The sequence below is a fragment of the Macrosteles quadrilineatus genome, unplaced genomic scaffold, assembly GCF_028750875.1.
Source record: "Macrosteles quadrilineatus isolate MER2022 unplaced genomic scaffold, UCM_ALF_1.0 Scaffold_8__2_contigs__length_117827958, whole genome shotgun sequence".
Lineage (NCBI taxonomy): Eukaryota > Metazoa > Arthropoda > Insecta > Hemiptera > Cicadellidae > Macrosteles > Macrosteles quadrilineatus.
In genome coordinates, this window is record NW_026542601.1 from 33,935,556 (window position 1) to 33,957,924 (window position 22,369).

General features: G+C 32.0%; 1 protein-coding gene across 1 annotated transcript in view; it reads left to right on the forward strand.

Annotated features, from left to right (window-relative positions):
- Positions 1–22,369, forward strand: part of LOC129001015 (uncharacterized) — a 57,217-nt gene that overhangs the window by 6,565 nt on the left and 28,283 nt on the right. Inside the window, exon 2 of the mRNA XM_054428146.1 lies at positions 21,387–21,599. Within this exon, the coding sequence (XP_054284121.1) occupies positions 21,396–21,599 (204 nt within the window). The 5' untranslated portion in view covers positions 21,387–21,395. The remainder of the gene's footprint in view (positions 1–21,386; positions 21,600–22,369) is intronic.

The following is a 22,369-nucleotide window of genomic DNA, read 5'->3' on the forward strand; positions in this document are numbered from 1 at the left end:
ACAAAAGTCTTGTAACATGTGTTTATAACAAACCATCCCCAGTATACTAACAAATTACAAAATACAGTAGAAAGGAGAAAACATAAGTGGTTACTATTGAGATGAAAGATTACATTCAAGATTAATCTTTATAGGTGAAAATATTTCCGATCAAATACTGCTTATTTTACTTGGCTCTCTCCTATCAAACTTATCCCGAAGTAGGCCTACTGAGGCCATTTTTAGCAAACTTGGTTTAACAGTGAAATAAATAGTTTAATATTAAATTTATATTATGTAAAATATATATAAAAGGCAAAGCCCTCACTGACTGACTGACTCACTCACTCACTCACTCATCACTAATTCTCCCACTTGCCATTTACCTAGGAGGCTGAAATTTGGTACACTGATTCTTTAGGCATTAAATAGGAAAACTAAGTTGTTTTAAATTAGTAGTAAATGAAACGTAAGTTTCCTTTATATTGCTTAATGGAAACAATTTATACCGAGCTATGGCTCGGTCCCCATGTACTCAAGGTTTAAGGTACAGTAATACCTTTGAAAATATTATTACCCTTATTCTATTAGTATTATCCTTTCAATAAATAAAATGGCCATATAAAAAATATAGATTCAGTAATAAAATGAAACGTCTACACCTGTTTTAGGGACTACCTATACAGTACAACTATTATAAACGACAAAGGACGAAAAAATGTAATAACGTACAATTTTTCAGTCGAATTTTTATCTTTGATTTTTGGTATTTTCCAAACAACAAACATATCTTAAAATCGCTCACAGCTGATATTTACTGTTTGTAATTGTTCCATTATTTGGCTTCAACAGGTCCCCCCTCCCCCGTCTACTCTCCCTCCCTCAACCAATCAGCCTCGAGAGTGCTCTGCCTGTCAATGACTTTTCAAGTGCCATAGGGCTTCAAGTCTGACGTAAGGACAGTTTTTAGAGTTTCGGTCCAACTCGAATGCCAAAGTATTTATCTTTTGGATAGCCTATGCCCACAGCTATGCACACTAATTGTCACTTTGAATAGTTGAAGTAGACTTCTTTCTATAGTGAATTCGGATACTTTTGTATGTGTAATGTTCTTCTCTTGTTTTAGGGTTGCTTTCATGTTTGTTGCCATTAAATGATTTTAACACGTTTTTATTAGACCAGACGTTTCAACTATACACAAAAGCTTGACCTCTTGTTTTATTACGAAATTTAAGACAACTCATGAAATCTTTAAGATGTATAAAATAAAAATAAGACAACCATTTACGCGACACGATCATAGTAAAACAGGCTTGAAATGTTTCAATTGTAAATAACGTTTTATTGTGTTAAATTATTTGTTTTCAAGCTTAATAAAATGGTTTAAAAGATATTGTAAAATTTTAAATTTTTTGGGGGGGGGGGAAATGAGAAAACCAAATTTTCCCATAAAACACCGTCTCAAAGTTTGATCATTCTGATTTGGTATAACAGTATAGGGCTTATTCCCTATTTGGAGCTTCGTTAAAACAAAACAATCGTGTATTTATTATAAAGTTACCATAGAAACCATAAGTGACTTGTAGTGAATGATTCACAAGGAAAATTCTTTAGCTCTTTTACATTGATTCAATCAAACCATCAATTCTGTCAACTATTAAAAATCTTCAAAATTTACAGCCATTATTTTTTATACTTGTTATTTATTCGTAAAAAAATGTAACCAACAGACAGAACAGTTTGGCGAACCTTATCCTCTGAACTCTCTCAATTTCAAAGCTTTAACAGTCTTTGAAAGCTTTGAACGTCTTTGCCAACTGTGAATTTTAAAAGCCTTTGTCCTGATTATCATAAACTTCTCGTTGAAACCCTTTTAGCAATTTAAACTGTACAGAAAAGGTTTCACTTCTTAGCATAATATATTAGTCGATTTCTGATGATAAGGTTATAAATAAATATTACTCTTAAATTGTAATTATTCAGTAGTCTGTTATTTACATAAATAACAAACTACACAGTATGTTTGAAACTGGTGATTACAGTAACAAAATATCGAATTGTTTGCATAATGATACCTATATTCATATTTTGTGATAAACTATTACCTCTCTGATATTTGATTGTAAACTGGACATGTTTTTTATTTAGCTAATTAAAATTATTTTGTTTTATTAGAAATTTTACAACTAATTATCACACTAATTATAACTAGTTATCGTATTGAGGTTTCGCAGTTTTTATTAAATAGTGCATTTAGTTTAGAAACAAACAACGGAATGAAAGAAAGTTTACTGTACTAATAATTTTGTTTGTCGTGTTGTATACACTGGATTCAGTCTAGTGTAGTGGTACACCTGAGCTGTATTACGGCTTGTAGGGATTTCAGTTGACACATTCAGACAAATTTCTGCTTTATTGGTCCGTAAACCGCTTCTCTTCTCAACGAGATCGGTTGGTAGTGTTCACTTGAGCGGAAATCAGGAATCGAACATCAGCCGTTTGAAAATTATAACCAGCTTATATAAAAAGTGATATGAATCCATGGTAGGAACTAATATTGAAAGGTACTTCAGAGGTTGTATCTGTCGCATTTATAGACTTTACCTACGACCGTTTTTTTTAACTAGCTTTTTCAGTTCAGTTCTCAGAATTAATTGAAAAGATTTACTTAACATATTGTTTACTTACTTAACTGCATTGTTGTTTTACTTAACAATACGGGCAACGGACCAATGAGGTTCAAGGAGAGAAAATAAGTAAAATTGTAAAGCTTCGAACTTCAACTAATCAGCTGTTAAGGCCAATTTAATTGTTGGGTGGTCATTAGTGGTTGGTACAATGAGTCGTCGCATGGCAATGAGAGGAAAATCTAAGTAGTGACACATTTTGTAAAATTATTTCAATATGAAGTAGAAATTGAGAAAAGAATTGTTTGATGTTTTTATTGGAAAAGAAATTGTTTGAGAATATTTGTAGAACTAAATATACAAGGTGAATTTCAGAAATAAAATAAGTGGGAGAGTTTCATATGACGTGTTGTACTAACAAAATACAATTAATGACAATATATCTGACAAAAGGACGTTAGATAACAAGACAAAGGTTTGTGGGGTTGACTTACAAAACACGTAAAATATTCCATTGTTGTTTAAACATAGGTCTACACGAACAACAACACAAGATAAACCTTTAAAAACGATCGGCCAAATTGAAATACATTAAGATCTCATTATATTTGATTAAATAAAAAATAGAGTATTGAAAAAATTAAATATTGTTTTTCACCATGATTTTAATTCCTTTGTTATGGAAAAAGTGTAAGTTTTTTTCAAATTAATTAATCTTCATCAAGCAGCTCAAAGGCTTCCAACTTTGTTTATTAAATAAGCTTAACTTTTCTTCAACAAACTTGCTTGATCTTACCTGCTTTAAAACAAGCAATAAGTAATACTCTCATAGAATATTCTATGAATAAATTATTATAATTATTAAAGTTCTATTTTAACTAAAGATACTAAAGATGCACTTGAGTAAAGCATCTTAACACTCGTGAATCATCTATCATGTTTAGTACTACACTAGGCCCATGTCAATTTTTTAAAATTTTAAATTAATTTTTTGTGTTTATTTTTGAGCCTAATTTAATTGATAGGCCTAAAGGGATTCTGCACATCTACAGGCAAATATCTTTCTAACAGTATGCGTAGGATCTTCCCTGTGTTGCACAGGATATGAGAAAACAGGTTTTCAATAAACATGCTTGTCTATTATAGTTCGGCCGCTTAGAAAGCGACCTCCTCCAGCATTGGTTTAGCATTAGCGCGCAGGTCGTTTTCTAAGCGGCCGAACTGTAATAAATAAAATTAGCCCCATGTTAAATCTCCATAAGAAAAGTTTTATTTGTATTTTTGACCGAATTAACTTACATATTTTCAAAACACAAACAACCCCTGTACATATAGGACCGATAACCTTTCTTTTGGTACAACCCGCGTGTAATTCGGTCAGGCTAGCTGTCATAAGTTTTGCAAAAGGGTTTTAATATACAGGGCGTTTTTTTAAAAACTTGCATCTTTATTTATGTAAAAACCGCAATAGATAGAAATATGCAGTTTGCAGGAATCATCTATTGACGTAGGGGGCCCAATTGTTTTGAATTCTACGTTACATTCACATTCCCCCCCTTTCCCCCCCTGCCCCCAACTTAATTTTTTTAAATAGCAAGGTACCCCTTGTGACATATCAAATAAAACAGCATGAAAAAAGAAAATGTTTGATGAAAAAAAATTGAAAATCGGTTTATAAATTTGCGAGATATTTCCCCCTCCCCCTCCCCGGAACTTAATTTTTTTTTAAAAGCAAGGTACCCCTTGTGACATATCAAATGAAAGAGCATGAAAAAAGAAAATTTTTGGTGAAAACAAAATTAAAATCGGCTCATGAATTTGTGAGATAATCCCCCCCCCTTTATCCCTACCCATAACTTGTTTTTTAATAGCAAGGTACCCGCCCTTGAGACATATCAAATGAAAAATAAATTTCACCAAACATTTTCTTTTTTTATGCTCTTTCATTTGATATGTCACAAGGGGTATCTTGCTATTAAAAAAAATTAAGTTCCGGGGAGGGGGAGGGAGAAATATCTCGCAAATTTATGAACCGATTTTCAATTTTTTTTCATCAAACATTTTCTTTTTTCATGCTCTTTCATTTGATATGTCAGAAGGGGTACCTTGCTATTTAAAAAAATTAAGTTGGGGGCAGGGGGGGATAGGGGGGGAATGTGAATGTAACGTTGAATTCAAAACAGTTGGGCCCCCTACGTCAATAGATGATTCCCACAAACTGCATATTTCTATGTATTGCGGTTTTTACATAAATAAAGATGCAAGTTTTTAAAAAAAACACCCTGTATATAAGATTAATTATAGTCAAAATTTTATAGTCAAACCCTTAAGATTTTGGAATCAGTATGACACTTTTTTGTAATACAGTAATGTGTTTTATTTCGTTAAGTACTGTAACGATAATTCTAAAATAAGAAGGGCACTAGATACAAAACTAATGTAAAGTATTTTTCAGTCACTAAAATACTATTACCTACTAAAAATTACCTAGTAAAATATAGGCATTGTAAAATTTACACTGATTTAACTGTGTGAATTTAATGCACACAGTTAAATTATGACATAATTATCAGGACAAAGTGATTGTGGTATCAAGAAAAAGATCCATCTCACAAGTACTGGACGACTGTCTGAAGTGTTTCATCAAAAATAAAGTATCATAAAAAATAACGTTTATCTTGTTATTATAAAAACGGATATTTCTTGGGCTATCAAAAATTCACAACGTATTGGAGATCTAAACACAATGAAAGCAGTAACCCCAAACACGAAAATAGTTAGTACTGTAATAAGAAAAAATAGTTTTTGTTTTAGGAGTTAAAAACCCGTTGACACATAAAAATGTTATGTACATATGTATATATATATGTGTGTGTGTTGTATGCATACAACGTTGAATTTTAATATCTTTAAAGTGTTATTGCCTCATGCCAATGAAATGCATCACTACAAAATTGAATCACAGAATTATTTTTTTCTCGTCATCTTAGAGTTCTACTACTGGATCAAATTAAATAGTATAATAAAGGTTATAAATGACACAACTTACATCTATCATTTGATTATTTTCTAATAGTATAAGTTGACAAAAGAATGCTTCAATAAACTAATTTTATTGTAACAATTAAATAAATATTGTCACTAGTAAAGGTATGAAAATTGTTTGCATATAGAAATTCTACTGAAACAGTTTGTACAGTAGTTGTATTTTATTATTTTAAGACAAATATTTTAACTAGTACCGCACAAATAAAAATCAAAAATGAAAAGAATCTCAAAAGTTTTAAAATAAGGCTTGATATCATGTTTTAATTATTTTAATTTTGAGAGATGTTTGGTTATTCAGGTTGGCTTTACCAAAGCATTTCTGTGAGCAAAAGAACAAAAACAAAGACCGCAAAATAACCAAACTCAACAACGAATCGCGTAATTGCTAATTTTATACCTCTTTGTTTTCATTGTAGAGTCTAACCCCTTTGAAGAAATTATATGATTTAGATGTCACGACTACCCTGTTATCCCATTACGTGGATTTTTTGTTAAAGAAGCGTTAATTAGAATAATTTTCTCTATCTTGTGCTTGTCATCTGAAGAAGGTAAAGAGTACAAAAGTAATTATTTCATTCAACATTTGCTTAAAGGAAAAGGGTAACTGAGTAAATTAATTATGTATATTTTTTCATATAGTGTAAATTAGTAGTCTATTATATAAATGATATAAATTTGAAAACATATTATGATCAAATTTTGCAAATTAATTAGTTTTATACAACTATTAATATTTCACCTAAAACACACTTTATCAGCAAACCTAAGTACCCATTTAACCTAAAGCTATTTAGATATGAAAAAAAAACGGTCATAATCAAGTCAAGCGAACATGTGCTTTGTTTGCAGGTTTGCTGCGGTTAGGGGGTACTTTCTGCATTTAACAAAATCGTGTAGTTTTTAAAAGGGTATGTGCCTAAAATTATAATATAGGTTATTTTAAGTTGTTAATAACATTTATGACAGCAATCAATCTATATAAATAATACCCCCGCCGCAGCAAACCTGCCGACTAAGCGAATTTCCATATGTCTGAATTGATTTTCAATTAGGCATAAATATACAGTATTTGAAAAAAAAACATTAGGCTAGTTTTAACGTGTTCCTAGGTTTGCCGCTACAAGGAAACTAATAAAGTGTGTTTTTTGGTAAAATATTAATAGTTTAGTATCAAATAAATAAATTTGCCAAGTTTGATCAAAATATAAACAAGCAAACTGCAACATTTTACAATATTCTCCATAAGAATAACATGGGAATTTTAAATTTACAACTTTTTTAATTTTCTCCGTTACCAATAACCGTACAAAAGTACTTTTGTATACTAAATTATTTGTTTTTTTAAGCTCTTTAAAAAGGTCTAAAGAGAAATTGGGAAATTTTGTGTTTTGAGGGTCAAAAGTGAGAAAAACCTATTTTTACCCCATAAAAGCCCCCGTAAAGCCCCGTTCCCATGGTCCGATCATGCTGGTTTGCGAACTCATTCAAGTTTATCCCGCCTTACACCTTTAAACCAAATTTCATCAAAATCGGACAAAAATTACTCAAGTTATCGCGTTCACGGACACATATATATATATAAAAATCTATATATATATATATATATATATACATATATAAAAATTTGAACGAATGGTGTTTTTGGCCTCTGGGGACATCAAAATGAAAAAGTAAATCGGTCCCGGGCCTAGGTCTTACCATGCCACCTACGGTAGTAGCTACTTCCCTATAGGGAAATTCGCTAAAATTAGACTGTACATTGCTCAGATTTATAAAATTCGCTAAAATTAGACTGTACATTGCTCAGATTTATAATTGTTAGGTTATTTTTAAGTTTTTTATACATTAAAGAAGCAGAAACGAGTCTTATCTCTATTTTGTCTGTCTGTCTGTCTGTCTGTCTGTAACACTCAAGATGGCATTTTACGCAATCTTCTCCAGGAAAACGAGAGTACCTATCAAGATACAAGTCATTTTAACGTATTCACTGGATTAGCGAGAGTGTCTTTAGCCATTAAAATATGGCCTCACTACTTTGTAAATACAATTACGGACGTTCAAAAATGCAGTTTTGTGCGATTTTTGTCAAGTTTTCGTCCAATTTTTATCACATAATCATCTATGAAATAACGAACAGCTGTTCGGATCAAGATAATTTTTTCTAGCTGTCACTGATATGTTTACAAATGTTGTTTACAAATACCGCAACCATTTTCGATCCCTTTTTTAAAAAGCAAATCCCAACCAAGTGAGATTAACAACGTTTTTCTTACATAAAGGATTTAATTAATCGCAAGTGCAATAATATAGTGTAATAGTGTAACCGTAAATGAAATTAAATAACTAGGCATCATCCAGGTCAGGAACCAGAGATTCTTTGTGTATAAAATTGTTCTTGAGTTTTGATAACCAGAAAGAAGACCTTGAATCAGTGTTGTATACGGCTGGAAAATTTAATTTTTATAATGATCGTCACCAATAGCTTAAGGCGCGTTCACACATGGCGACTTTACTCGCTGCGACTAGAGTAGCGGCTACTTCGCTATGTGTGAACAGTGTAGCGGCGACTAGCACTCGCCGGCGAGTAAAAAATCACTCGCGAGGAAAGTTGGACATGTTTAACTTTTGGGGCGAGTAGTCGCCAGTAGCTGACCTTGAAGTGTCACGTGGTACACTCGCCGCGAGTGGTAGCAACCCTGTCGCCCTGTGTGAATAGTGTTATCGCCGACTAGAAGCCGGTAGCTTGCGATCTGACGACTCGTGGTTGTGTTTTGCTCCTTTTAATAACGTTCTGTCAGTTTATACGGATTCTATACTAAAGATGGCCGATAGTGTGAAGTGGAGTAGTGACCAAATTGTTACTTTCCTGGAAATTTACAGAAAGCATGAATGTTTGTGGGACATTAGGTCATCTGAATATCTAAAACGCGACTCGAAGCAACAGGCGTTTGCCAAATTGCTTGATGAACTCAGACTTAATGGAATAATAGTGACTGAAGATGTGCTGAAGAAAAAAATTAAGAACTTACGTGATGCATATCGTAATGAACGGCGAGTAAATAGCGGCGACTAAAGTAGCGGCGACTAAGTAGCGGCTAGTTAGTCGCCATGTGTGAACGCGCCTTTAGAAACAAGGTTTCCACTCCATTGACGGTGCTTCAATGGCGGTTGTGTAAAGTGTAAAGTAAAAAAATCACAACTGCAGTGGGTGATTGTACAGAGGTTTACGGATCATGCTAAACTCGCTTTTACAATGTGTCACTTTCTGTTCCTACCATTCACTATACCTATATAGTCAATATTTCCTACTCACCGTGTGATGCAATCGCTGGACCATACAGCCAATAGGCTTATTGCCCATCTCTTGGGTACGTACGCCACGCCTACCCAATTATTCATAACAACCTTTTCGACGACGATCCTTGATACCGGTACTTTTCCCTAGAATACACGGCCTACCTACTTAAGAAATAAAATTACAAACGTCCAAAAACCCAACGTTGCGTGATTTTTGTCACATTTTTTTCTAATGTTAATAGATAGCCTATACCAATCATTGTTTAGAGAATATTTAATCTATTAAATAACAAAAAGTTGTTTTAATAAGGTTGTTTTTTTTTACTGTCACCGATAAGTTTACTTTAAAATTTGTTTACAAATGAAGCAATTAATGGGAAATAACTTTGATTGCCGATAACTTTTTACGGGAAAATCAAGAGAAACCAAGAGATCAATAACCTCGGGACTTGATTAACGCATATAATTGGTCGAATGTACCATAGTTCTTAACTGTAAACGTTGGTTTTTGGTACTGGTTCTTAGAACCGTTGGTAGCAGCAAGAATCATTTTTACATAGGTACCAACACATCACTGTAATTTACAAATTAGTTATCGTTGGTGTTGCACCTTATTTATTACAGGCGTATTCAATTTAATTGATGTCTTAACTGTATAAGTTTTGCTTTTTTCTAAAATTTTAGTTTATGCTAAGAAAACGATAACGCATTTTAGTACAACATTTATCTAGCAAACCATTATGAATTGTTTAAACGATTTACGTTGTTTATGTATCAATAGTTCGTGGCCTATTTCGGTAATTTTTACTATAAATTACCAATCTAAATCGTCTATAGTACTTCATTTCATATAGTAAGCCGTCATTTCAACAGTATTTCAGGTCATCTTCGGTCCAAGCAAATATAAATTGTTATGATAAAATTTGATGACATAACAACGATTTCAAATACAATTTTTTATGTACTTTGCTATGATTAAAGCGTAGCAAATTCCCTAATTAAGTTCTGTATTTTGGTGTAAATGTCTGTTGGTAACGCATGTCCTTATTTCTCAGTGTTTCACGGAAAGGGCAAGAGTACCTTGATAATGAAAATGCCAACCCAAATAAAGTGTTAAATTGTGAGGTTAAGGTAGTACCTTAAATACTTTTAACAATTGTGGAAAATAACTTTCAATTATAGGCCTACTTTAGGGCTATGCTTCATAGATTTATAAAGCATTTTTTAGTTTAATCATTGGATTTAACATATAGACCAACACGATCCGGGTGACATTTAATTGCAAAGCATTTGTTTTTGGGTTGATACTGTCAGATACTGCATTTGTGAAGGATTATATATTATAGGCCTAATAGTTTTGCCAGCATATCTGAAAATATGCAAACCAACTGTTCTTAATATAAGAAGGTTTCAACTGACTACGATAAGATCCCCGTGCGTAGAACGGGCACACAGCTATAGTTCGGCCGCTTAGAAAACGACCTGCGCGCTAATGCTAAACCAATGCTGGAGGAGGTCGTTTTCTAAGCGGCCGACCTATAGTATGAAATAAATACTAATGATCATAGAATAATTAATTGTACGTCTATATCTATTATTATAAAGAAGAGGTCGTGTCTGTCTGTGTGTGTGTTTGTATGAGATAAACTCAAAAACTACTGAACCGTCTGGGCTCAATTTGAGTTAACAAACACATACTATTATCAAGTTAACTAATAAAGCTCAATTTTGTTTCTAAACTAAATGGTAAGAGTGAAACCATTTTAAAGTCATTATCAAAGATCAAATTGTCTCTTATGCATACTGACCCCGTTGCAAGGCATGGGTATAGCTGCTAGTTTTAAATTAACAATGACATTATCATAGAATAAATAAACTATTATATAGCTATAATTTTTTTTCTTTAATTTTTATTTATCACCTCAGTGATAGTTAAAAGAATAATTGAAAAAAATTCAAAAATATTTTATATTACTGTTTTTAGGTAAAGCAATAAAATAAACAATTCTTATAAGCTGAACATAGCAACTTTGAAAGCCCGGAGTAAGATACGTGAGCATTTTTTTGATTAGGCAATCACAAAACCTTCCCATGCTTATATCCCCGTCCCCAAATATCCCCCATTATCCCCATCAATATCCCGAATTTTAACTACAGACACGTGTTTGGTAATGTATGAAAGACACAAGACTACTGAAAAAGCTAATTTTTTCGTAGCCTTGTGAAAGACATACATTGAGATTTATATTTATATTTGTACTAGCTGTACCCGCGGGCTTTGCCCCGTTTTACTTCATAAGTGAGCTCGTTCGCATGGCTCAATCACGTCCTGGTTGAAGTTCGTTCGCTACGCTCACTCACCTTTAGAATGGAGCTCGTTCGCTAAGCTAACTCGCCTCCAGGTTGAAGTTTGTTCGCTACGCTCACTCAGCTGTACCCGCGGGCTTTGCCCCGTTTTACTTCATAAGTGAGCTCGTTCGCATGGCTCAATCACGTCCTGGTTGAAGTTCGTTTGCTGCGCTCACTTGCCTTCAGGTTAGCTCGTTCGCTACGCTAACTCGCCTCCAGGATGAAGTTCGTTCGCTACGCTCACTCACCTTTTGGTTGCAAATTAGCTGTTGTCATAGATTTATAAAATACCCCCGCCGCAGCAAACCTGCAGACTAAGCGAATTTCCATTAACCTGATTGGATTTACACTAAAATGCCTCCATAAAAATAGCACATTTATTTCCTATTTAAATAGAATTAGTTTAACGAGTACTTAGGTTTGCTGCAACAGGGAGGGTAAAAAAGATTTTTTTTATAAAATGATAATAGTTTAGTAAGAAATAAAAGTATTTTCCAAAATCGATCAAAATATGTTCATAAACAAGCAAACTACAACAGTTGACTTATTCTCCATAAGAATAACATGGGAATTTTAAAATTACAATTTTTTAGAATTTTCTCCGTAACAATTAGGCGCATAATAACGCTTCAATATACTAAATTATTTGTTTTTTTAAGCTCTACAAAATGGTTTAAAAAGAAATTGTGAAATTTTGTGTTTTTAGGGTCAAAAATGGGAAAAACCTATTTTTACCCCATAAAACCCCCCATAAACCCCCGTTCCCATAGTCCGATCATGCTGGTTCGCGAACTCATTCAAGTTTATCCCGCCTTACACCTTCAAACCAAATTTTATCAAAATCGGACCAAAATTACTCAAGTTATCGTGCGGATGGACACACACACACACACACACACACACATATATATATATATATATCTCTATATATAGATATATAAAAATTTGAACGAATGGTGTTTTTGGCCTCTGGGGACATCAAAATGAAAAAGTAAATCGGTCCCGGGCTTAGGTCTTACCATGAGACCTACGGTAATAGCTACTTCCCTATAGGGAAATTCGCTAAAATAATAGTGCTGCACCCTGTCGGTAATCCTTGTAAGTTTTTAATGCTTTTGCATATCATAGAATCAACTTTTTAGTTGAAACAGCTGACTAAATTATTTAATTCCCTTTTAATATGAATACTCATAAGGTTAACATGGGGAACTATAGAGCCACTGGGGCGGAGCCCAAAAGGATTTTTGAGATAAGAATATGCCTATATGTTAATCGGGAATATGAGCTATCATCATGCCAAATTTCAGCAAAATCCATCCAGTGGTTAATGCGTTCACTTGTCACAAACATACATCCATACATACATCCATACATCCAAACTTTCTCATTTATAATATTAGTAGGATATTTAGATTGAAGAAAGTAGAAGTGATGAATGCGAAAATATCTACAAAAATGTCTAACAAGCTTAATGCATGAGAAGGCTAAAACTCCCTAAGTATCCATAAAAACTTAAACTGAAATAAGTGCAGTCAAAAGTTTCGAAAGATGAAGTTTCTTATTAATTGTTACTTCCCGGAAACTTTGATCGCTGTTCGTATCTTATGGAAAAATGAACATTATTACATTTTCATAAAACATGGTATTATAAGATTGAACATTTATCAGATATAATCAATACGGTAAAATGTTTTAATGGCTATAAAATATTAATTATGTTTATAAATTCAAGTGTTAGATGAACACAAACTTCAGAAATGTTTTATATAATTCGAAAACATAATAATATATACGGTAATGCTTTTCATTATTCTTTTTAACAAAGGGGTTGGCGGCCTTTATACTTTGTATTTGCCCGTCCACGTGTGCCTTACAAAAACTGCCTAGTTAACAGTTAAACATTCCTAGCCTAAATGGCTATACTTTTTCAAACTGTGTTAAATGTATCTGTTTGGATTAAGTAAAGTTCATGTTTATGGGTATATTGTAACTTAATATTTTTTTCTTTTGTCTGTTTTGTTATTAGCAAATTTCCTCTAAAAGAAAGAAAGCTATTATCTTAAGTGACATAGTTAAACTTACACCCAGGGCCGATTTAATTTTTAATTCTGATGGCCCCATTGATCAAAAACACTATTTTAAAATCATCCGTCAATAAAAGTAAACTGTATGGATTTTCTTTTTTCAATTTTCCTTGCATGAATTTAATGAACTTAATTCAAGGTGTAGCTATGTTATTCAGTGTAAAAAAAAATAGTTTAATTTATAACTCCATACTTTTCTTACATAGTAATGTATCCATTATCATAAATACCTTTTACAATTTAGAGCAATTTAAAATTTTTGAAGAAATGTAGGAACTAAAAATTAGAAATAATACTGTACAATTGCAACTTTGAAATGTTTTAAAAAGTAAAAAATCATTAATATTTGACTTTTTGAAAGGGGAAGGAAAATTAAAAGTTAATTGCTCTTCATCAAACACCTGAATGCTGCACAACTTCGTTTATTAAATGAAGTTTAACTAACTTCGTTTCTGCCAAACTTCGTCAGCCTACAGACGTTGAATATTCTTCATGGCCCTGTTTAATCACCTGGCTTGGCTGTATAATATATTTGTACATGCATTCTTTTATATTTATTTTCGTGACTTTATGTACAATTTCTTTCAGATATTAAACCACTAATATAGAAGATAAAAAAATTCTTCATTGTTCGATGACATAATAATTTGATAACAACACAATTTGCTTATTTATAGAAAAAAAGTAAACTTTGGAGAGTGTAATAGTGTACATCTAAGTTTACGTAACCTCTACTTAAACGTAAATTTAAAATCCAAAAAAGTAGTACTAGCTGGAGTGAAAATTAAGATTGGACAAAGTAAGGTTTGAAAAACACTGATTTAGTAATGGTTTTCGTTACATGTCAAAAGTACTGTATACGCGATAGGCTTAAAACTGTTTTTATTTACTTGAAATGCTTTGACGGGTACAGTATTATGCTACGAAACATAGAGTACCAATGTCACTGTGGAAATAAGAATAGTATTTAGTATTTGATATTATATTAAAAGTGTAGAGTATTATTACGCCACGAACAAAAAGTATAGTCTACAAAGAAAGGAGATGCTATGATTTTTTTAAATATGGTGCTACGAAGGAAAAAGTACATACATTTATTATATTTCGAAGTATAGAATACTTCAGTTTAAGTATAATATAAAACTTGTGGATCCTCTAGTGTCAGGCTTGTTCTGATGATAAATGGTTTCGGAAGAAAATTAATTATTGCTGTGGGAACGATGTCCCATCACTGAAATATTTCCTTCCCCCTGGGTAACCTATGAAACTGAAAGCGCTTGTCAGTAATAAGTATTTTTACAGCTCTTTTCCACGAGAGTTTTGAAATTATTTTGTTCATAGCTTTAATATTTCTGATATATTTGTCATTAAATATTTCAAGAAATACGTGTGATAATGAACTTTAATAACTATTTCTTACAGGGTTCTCTCTTATGTTTATTTCCAAATTTTACTACATTTTTGGTAGAGTTAATCTTGATACCAACGTTGTAATGATAAGATTCATTGAGATTTTGTTTTTGGAATGAAGTTTTATTAACCTTGTACTATGTTATTATTATTAGTATAGGCAAGCAGGTTGAATTGTGTATAACCAAAATTGCGAATAGTTATACAACCCTTCACATTATTTTGTAAACACTCTGCCGAGGGGTTTTTGAAAAAAGCCCTACGATTGCAATTCTTGAAACAATATTATGTAGTTCTTGAAAATTATGAGACAACATGAATAAGCCACATAGCCTAAACAAGAAGAACTAGAAAGTATAATGTTTATTTTTACAAAATTATGAATTGGTCAACAAAGATCAGGTTTTTTTAAACCTTATATTATTTAAGTACAGGTTAAAAGAATACATTAGCTAAAAAACTGAATAATAATCTCGCAGGATATAAATGTAATTTCAACGTTTAATTAACTTAAATTATTTGCTGACAAGGATTCAGGAGGATTAGGAAGGATTTTGGAAGGTTAGGGATGGTAGATTACCTGCCTGTCTGTATGTTCTGTCTGACTTAATAACATTAAAATAAATTAAGCTCAATATAATATAAGAGTAGTGAAAGTAGTTTGATAATTGTAGAGGTTAAAATGTGTTATTTCATTGTTTCATAAATTATAAATTTACACATTAAATATTGAAAGAATATATTAAGGAGAAGAGGATGATCCAAATCAACAATACTGTTATCCAGAATTCTATTACTGTTGTGGAAATCATTTTATAACGTTCGCTTCGAGGAATTTATCTCTAAAAATCTATTAGTTTTTGGGCCAAGCCTTATAGTAGTTGATAAAAATGCTCATGTTAAGGAAAACATTACAGTAACATAGTCACATGTTATGCACTAAAACAGTTTTATTTCAGAGAAAGGAATATCAACTGATGTAGGCATTCAAAGTTATCCAATAAAACAATTGCAATGGTTTCTTTCTCTTCGTTTGGAGATAAATATTTTAACAGATTAAGTTAAACAAGGAAGTATATTTAATCTATGGTTAAACCAACAACTAAATTCTGAAATCTTTTGTCTAGTTATAAACACTACAATTGAACAATATGTTTCTCCCAAGGCCCCAAATTATTTAAGGGGTTCTGGCAAACGTGATTTGAAGAGGAATAAATAATTTAGGGCCCCAAGGCAAGGAGACAAAAACTTCTGCTATTTTCAGATAAGAAACTTCGGAACTGGGAAATACTTTAGTCGATCTCGCGAGAATCGCTTCAAGCTTGAAGTTTTTATCCTCCTCAAAACATTTTATATTTCTCTGTTTCCGAAATACTTAGCTCTAAATCTTTTGCAAAGTTTTAACACCATTATTCTCACAGACAGACTATCTTGAAGGAAATTGTACCGAGTTTTGGTTTGTATGCTACAGTAAAAATTTGTAATGCAGAAATCTTACTTGGGCTTTGAATTATTTAGTAAATAATTGAGTTATACACGCGGAATATAGAGATATTTTTTCAAGGGCTTTTAGGGTGGATAAACCACAATCCAAAACTATTGCATTATTTAGACACATTTTTCACTTAGACACTCGACAAATCTGTTTTTTATTTAGCAATACATGCTGTTATTTGTCAATTCACCAATGGTTTCTGGGATGTAATTTTATTGAATAATTTTAACAAAACAGAAACTTGTTGGTAGTTTTTTTTTTACATAATTAGTGATGTAGAATATTTTGTAATGAAATTTTTTTACTGTTATTGGTAGTTTGAGATTTTACACCCCTTAAGTATGTTTAACAAATGAAACTAAGTGTCGATAATAATCATAGACATATATTTAGATTGAATATTAATATTGTATTGCATTTTCCAGTGTAAATTGTATGAAATAAAAGTTTGCTTGAAACCACTGGGGATTGTGGTGGGTTTTAGAGTTTGGTTTGTGGTATTGGATTTGTGTGACGGCGTTTTAATGGGTACAGATTTTCTGCTTCAGTAGTGTAGGAAAACACTTGATGTAATCTTATAGTATATTATTTTTTTAGTATATTTTTATAGTATACTTTTTATAGTAGACTAGCTGTACCCGCAGGCTTTGCCCCGTTTAACTTCGTAAGTGAGCTCGTTCGCATGGCTCAATCACGTCCTGGAAAAACCTTCTTAGGTTTTTCCAAGACCTCCATAGGTTTCCTGCGTTTTCTTAGAAAAAGAAAATTTTAGAATAGTGTGTACAGTTAGTTTAATATTATTTTTTATTCCAGATTCAAAACGTGATAATTAAAAGTTGTTATTACCTTATTGTTGCCTTCTACTCGAGGAAAAACTCAGCCAAAAGGCAATAGCTACTGTTTTATCAAATTAATTTAAATACCAATAAATAAAAAATACCATAGTTTGAACTTGAATTTTAAGTCTTAACCATCCACACATGTTTGATATGCTCTGGTCTTAAACATGTTAAGATTAATAAGTTGGATGCACGTCTTTTTTAATCTAATACCACAGGGTAAGGAATATTACTCCTGTACCTTAGTCACCAGTTTGATTGATTGAGTGAATATACATTCGCCTATTGGGTCTGGGTCTGATGATGATTGGAGTGTCCAATCGAAATCGATCACCACTTACCACCTTTTTTGTATATTTACCGTCTTGTGAGTAACATTATAAGCGTAAATATATATATTTTCAGTGTTACAAGACGTTTCTTTATTTACTTTCCGTTCTTCACATAATAACCTTAAAGTTGTTATTGTGATGACAGTGTGCACTATTAGTGGTAATAGTGGTATAGTGTGGTGAAAAATAGTGTTCGTACCACGGACCGAAATGGTTTTGCCGGCTCGAGATGGGTTTTAAGTTCGAGACGAAGTTAGTTTTCGGCCCTAGGTACGAAATATACTATTAAAATTCTAAAATTCATATACAGCGTAAAATGATGCAGGATGAAAAACATCCAAATAAAGACACAATTTGAATTTTTTGAACAATCCCATAGATCACTGACAGAAAGAATGGCCTAAACACAAAAGGCTCTGAATGCTTCCCAATATTTCAACGGAACAATACATAATTGAATCTCTTATTACTACTCCTTTGTTCTAGTGAAATGAATATTTTCATTCCATCCTGTTTGAACAAGAGGTATGCGAACTTGTTTGCAAATCAAATATTTAATATAGGAGTTTGGGCTGTAGATTGTGAAACATGGATATTACCCATTGTTTTGGAAAGTACTTTTTTATTGAAGATCAGTGTTAAAACTACAGGATTGTTTTGTGATTTTACTTATTTTTCATGTTTTTCCTCATTTGATAAATAGAACAATCAAATTAACTTGCTACGTTTACAACAACCTAATCTAACTAATTTAATGGTCCTAATATGGGATTTCACCTTTTGATTCTGAAAAAGTTTGAGGCACTTTTGACAGTTCATAAATTAGCTTGGCTGATCTCCATGAACTAATATCAAAATTTCTAAGTTCTTACTTCTAAAATCAAAGGAAAATTCTTTGATTCAAAGAATTTCAACTAAACTCATTCAGCATCACCATTAATTTTAAGACTGAACATTGTATAAAGCTCATTTGGACGTCACATAGGCCTAACTCATAATTTAACGACATACCTACTACACATCGTAACGTAATAATACCCCGCCGCATCAAACCTGCAGACTAAGCGAATTTCCATTTGTCTGACTAGATTTTATTTTGACTAAAATACTTCCTTAAACTTGTCACATTTATTTCTCAATTAAATAACATTCAATTTAACGAGTACTTAGGTTTGCAGCTACATGGAAGGATAATACGTTTTTTTTTTAAACATCAATTGTATCATACACTATGAAATAAATATGCTGAAATTGATAAAAATATATCTATAAATAAGGGTAAACTAAAGCATATTATATAAATTGGAAATTTGTAAAAAAATAAAGCCATTTAAACTCTAATCCTGGATTATTGAAAAATATATAAAACACTATTAGGACTGTACAACAATTATATTGAGCTTTCAAGTAATATGAGATAAGTACAGTACTACAAGTTCCATTTCATTTTTATCGGTATTGTACTAAATTGCTCATATTTTACTCATGAAAACTGAACAGTGGCCAAATAGAGGTGATCCTTTAGTAAAACCGGCAAAGAAGAACAGTGTGTCAAAGGTCCTTTTACAAAGGGTCGAATTTTCAATCACTGCCTGTTCAAAGGCTCTTAAACGCTTTGAAATTTATCTGCATTTATATTGGAAGTTTTTTACTGCTGTTTTTTTTACTAGCATGATTGAATTTCATCAGGAGAGGTGTTTTACAGAGAGTATTGAAACGTTTTGTAGTATTGGTGCGATAACTAAAATATTGTGTAATACTAATAAGTAATATGCTACGAGTAATTATAACATACATGGAAATATTCAATTTGTGTTTTTTAATAGTCTGAAACATGTTTAAATGTAAGTAATAAATCTGGACGTATTATAGCTGGAAACCCAATTACAAAAATGTAGAAAACTTAACTTTGGACAACAATACATTAGGTCATATTATTGCCTTCTACTTGAGAGGGGTCGTTCGTTCTTTCTAGAAGTGTAAAAGTTATCAGTTAGCCTATTTGAAAAGTATTGCAACCAAATCAAATACTTGGACTGATTTGACATTTTTGAAAATGTATACATTTTTTTAGCTTGTGCATAAATACCTGAAAACTTCACCCTAAACAACAAATTGAGATGTTATTAATAATTGAGCAGACATTTTCATTGAGATTAAATTATTTCTCTGCACATAATTATTGAGTGTTGTATAAAGTAAATTTTTTTGATTAATATGTAATATTGGCTTCTGTATTTTATCAGTAGATTGGTGGCCACTATTATAAAATTAATTTTAATTTCTACAACAGAAAATGCATATTTAGACTATTTTTGAATTTTGACTATTTTTGAAAGATTTTTAGACCAATGAAGTTTTAGTTTGGCGTATCTTTCAAAATAACAAAAAGAATTGCAGCAATTTACCAACTTCATCTTAGGCTATATTGATCAAATCAAAGAGCAAAGGTCCCCACCCCTCGTCATATTAAAAACCTTAAATGGAAAATAATTCAAGTAATTTACAGTTAATTTTATTTCTAAACTTATATTAGCATGGGTTTACTTTTTATATTTTTGGGATTATTCATGTAATATATACTAGAGGTCGCCAGTCGGCGAAAACTTGACAAAAAATATTATGTAATTTACAGACTTCTCTATTTTTACCCCACGTTGTCCAGTAAAAATAAAACATTCGATTGGAATTTATTCATGTGGTTTTGATTTTCTGTTTATATTTTGTTGTTGTTTTGTCACCAGCATGGCAACCCATAAGGCCTATGCTCATTTTTTTATTTTAAATTAATTTTTATACATATTTTTGATCATATTTTAATTTATAAAGGGATTCTGCACATCCACAGGAAAACATCTTTAATTTGGTACCAACCGTGTGCAATTCGGTTCAGTAGTATGGTCAGGCTAGCTGTCAAAAATGTTTTGCAAAAGTTTTTTAATATAAGATGCTTTCCTATTAATATTGGATATTTATTTAAGAGTGGTCAGAAAATTTACAAATTTGTTTAAACCCCAAAAGATTTTAAACTAATTTGTATATATATAATCTAATTAATATTGCTTTAAATTTATTTAGTTGGTAAATCATGCATTTCAGTTTAGAACAAAACTATTTAGAAAGTAGGCCTAATATGCATTCAAAGAATTTAGCATGCTTCCTAAGAAAATAATGCTACCCTGTAGTTTAAAAAAATATCTTTGGATGTTTTTTTTATCAATTTCAAATTACACCTCAAAACCCAGCTGTCTATAATCATTGGGTACAAATGGACCAGCAACACGTATTCTCTGCTGATTCTCTTTTTATAAATACCCCATTACGCCAGAGGTTTATAATTGTATTATTATTTGTATTTTTTTTGTTAATTATCCAAACCATTTATACTTATAAAAACATAAAATCATAGAGTTTGAAGCAACATCAACACTCTGCCAAACAAATGAAGAAGCCACAACGATGCGAGTTGCCAAATAACAAGAGGGAAGGCGTAAGAGGCGGAAAATTACAGTTTCTCAGTTAGCATTTAAATGTCTTGGGCTTTCAGCTTTCATCTGTGCAATCATATTTTAAATGTCGTTGGTTTTGTACTCTTGGTCTTTTCAAAATTCGTCACTTCTTTAATTACAACAGGGATGTATGTAACTGTATGGAATTTTCTATGGAATTTATGATTGTAAAAATCTTGGGAAAATTGTAATTTTAGACGATCGGTCTAAATTCTTGATCAAAAATTCTTTTAGTTAACATAGTTTAGTTTATAGAGTTTCCTTAGAATTTGTCCAAGAAAAGCATTGTCCTACTTTTAATATGTATTGAGATGACCAATTTGAATGATATAGAAACTTTTTATGTTTGATTCAACTCTATATATTCGTTTCACAAGTTTTTAATACAAGGTGTGAAGTGATCTTTTTTGTTCGCAGATGTGAGAAATGGGCCGATCGTTCCGAAAATCTATCGCGCGAGATAGAGCAAATTTGAGCTTCTTCATTGTGGTCATCTTCTTCGCAGTCTTCAGTGCAATCGTGCTCACAGAAATCTTCCTGATTGATGATAGAGCACGTTCAAACTCGCTCAAGAGTGGCCGTGGACCCACGTCACGCCTGCATCGAGACTACGATGAAAACGGCCCACAGGTTGGTTTGTCTCAAATAGTACGTTGATTTTCAAACAGAATAGTATCGTTTGATTTGAAATTTCATGTATGTACACTTTATTCCTGAAGAAGGTGGAATACTTACAGTGATAAAATATGACTTCTCTGAAGATGGCATTATTGTTTTTCATTTTTGAAGCAGTACTGCCCTTTCCCACAGATTATTTGGAAAACAGGTCCCCCAAAATGTTTTTCCAAAACGTAGTATACATTCAATTAAAGAATAGGAACTTGTTTCGGCATAGTTTTCATAGCCTGTTGTCATTGTGTGTGCGTTGATGTAGAAAAACATTTTTCTAATTTTAAGCCTAATGTTACAGTTCCCTCTTTGGTCTTTAGTTGTAATACCCGGGGCAGGCAATAATTGACAAATTTATAGTTTTAACCAGTTTCCCACACACGGAATAAGCTATTACCGTAGATCTCATGGTAAGACTTGGACCCGATACTGATTTACTTTTTCATTTTAATATCCCCAGAGTCCAAAAATCACTATCCGTTCAAATTCATATTTTTATATACGTGTCCGTTTGCACGATAATTCAGGTAAAAATGGTCCTATTTAAATTAAATTTTGTACAATCGTGTAAACCTTCATTATTATTTGAACGAGTTTGTGAACCAGCATGATCAGGGGTTACAGGGTACAAATTGGTCCCAATGCATCTCTAAACTATTTTGTGGACTTAAAACCAAATAATTTATTTGTATTTTTGTACGGTTATTGTAACAGAGAAATTTCAAATTTTG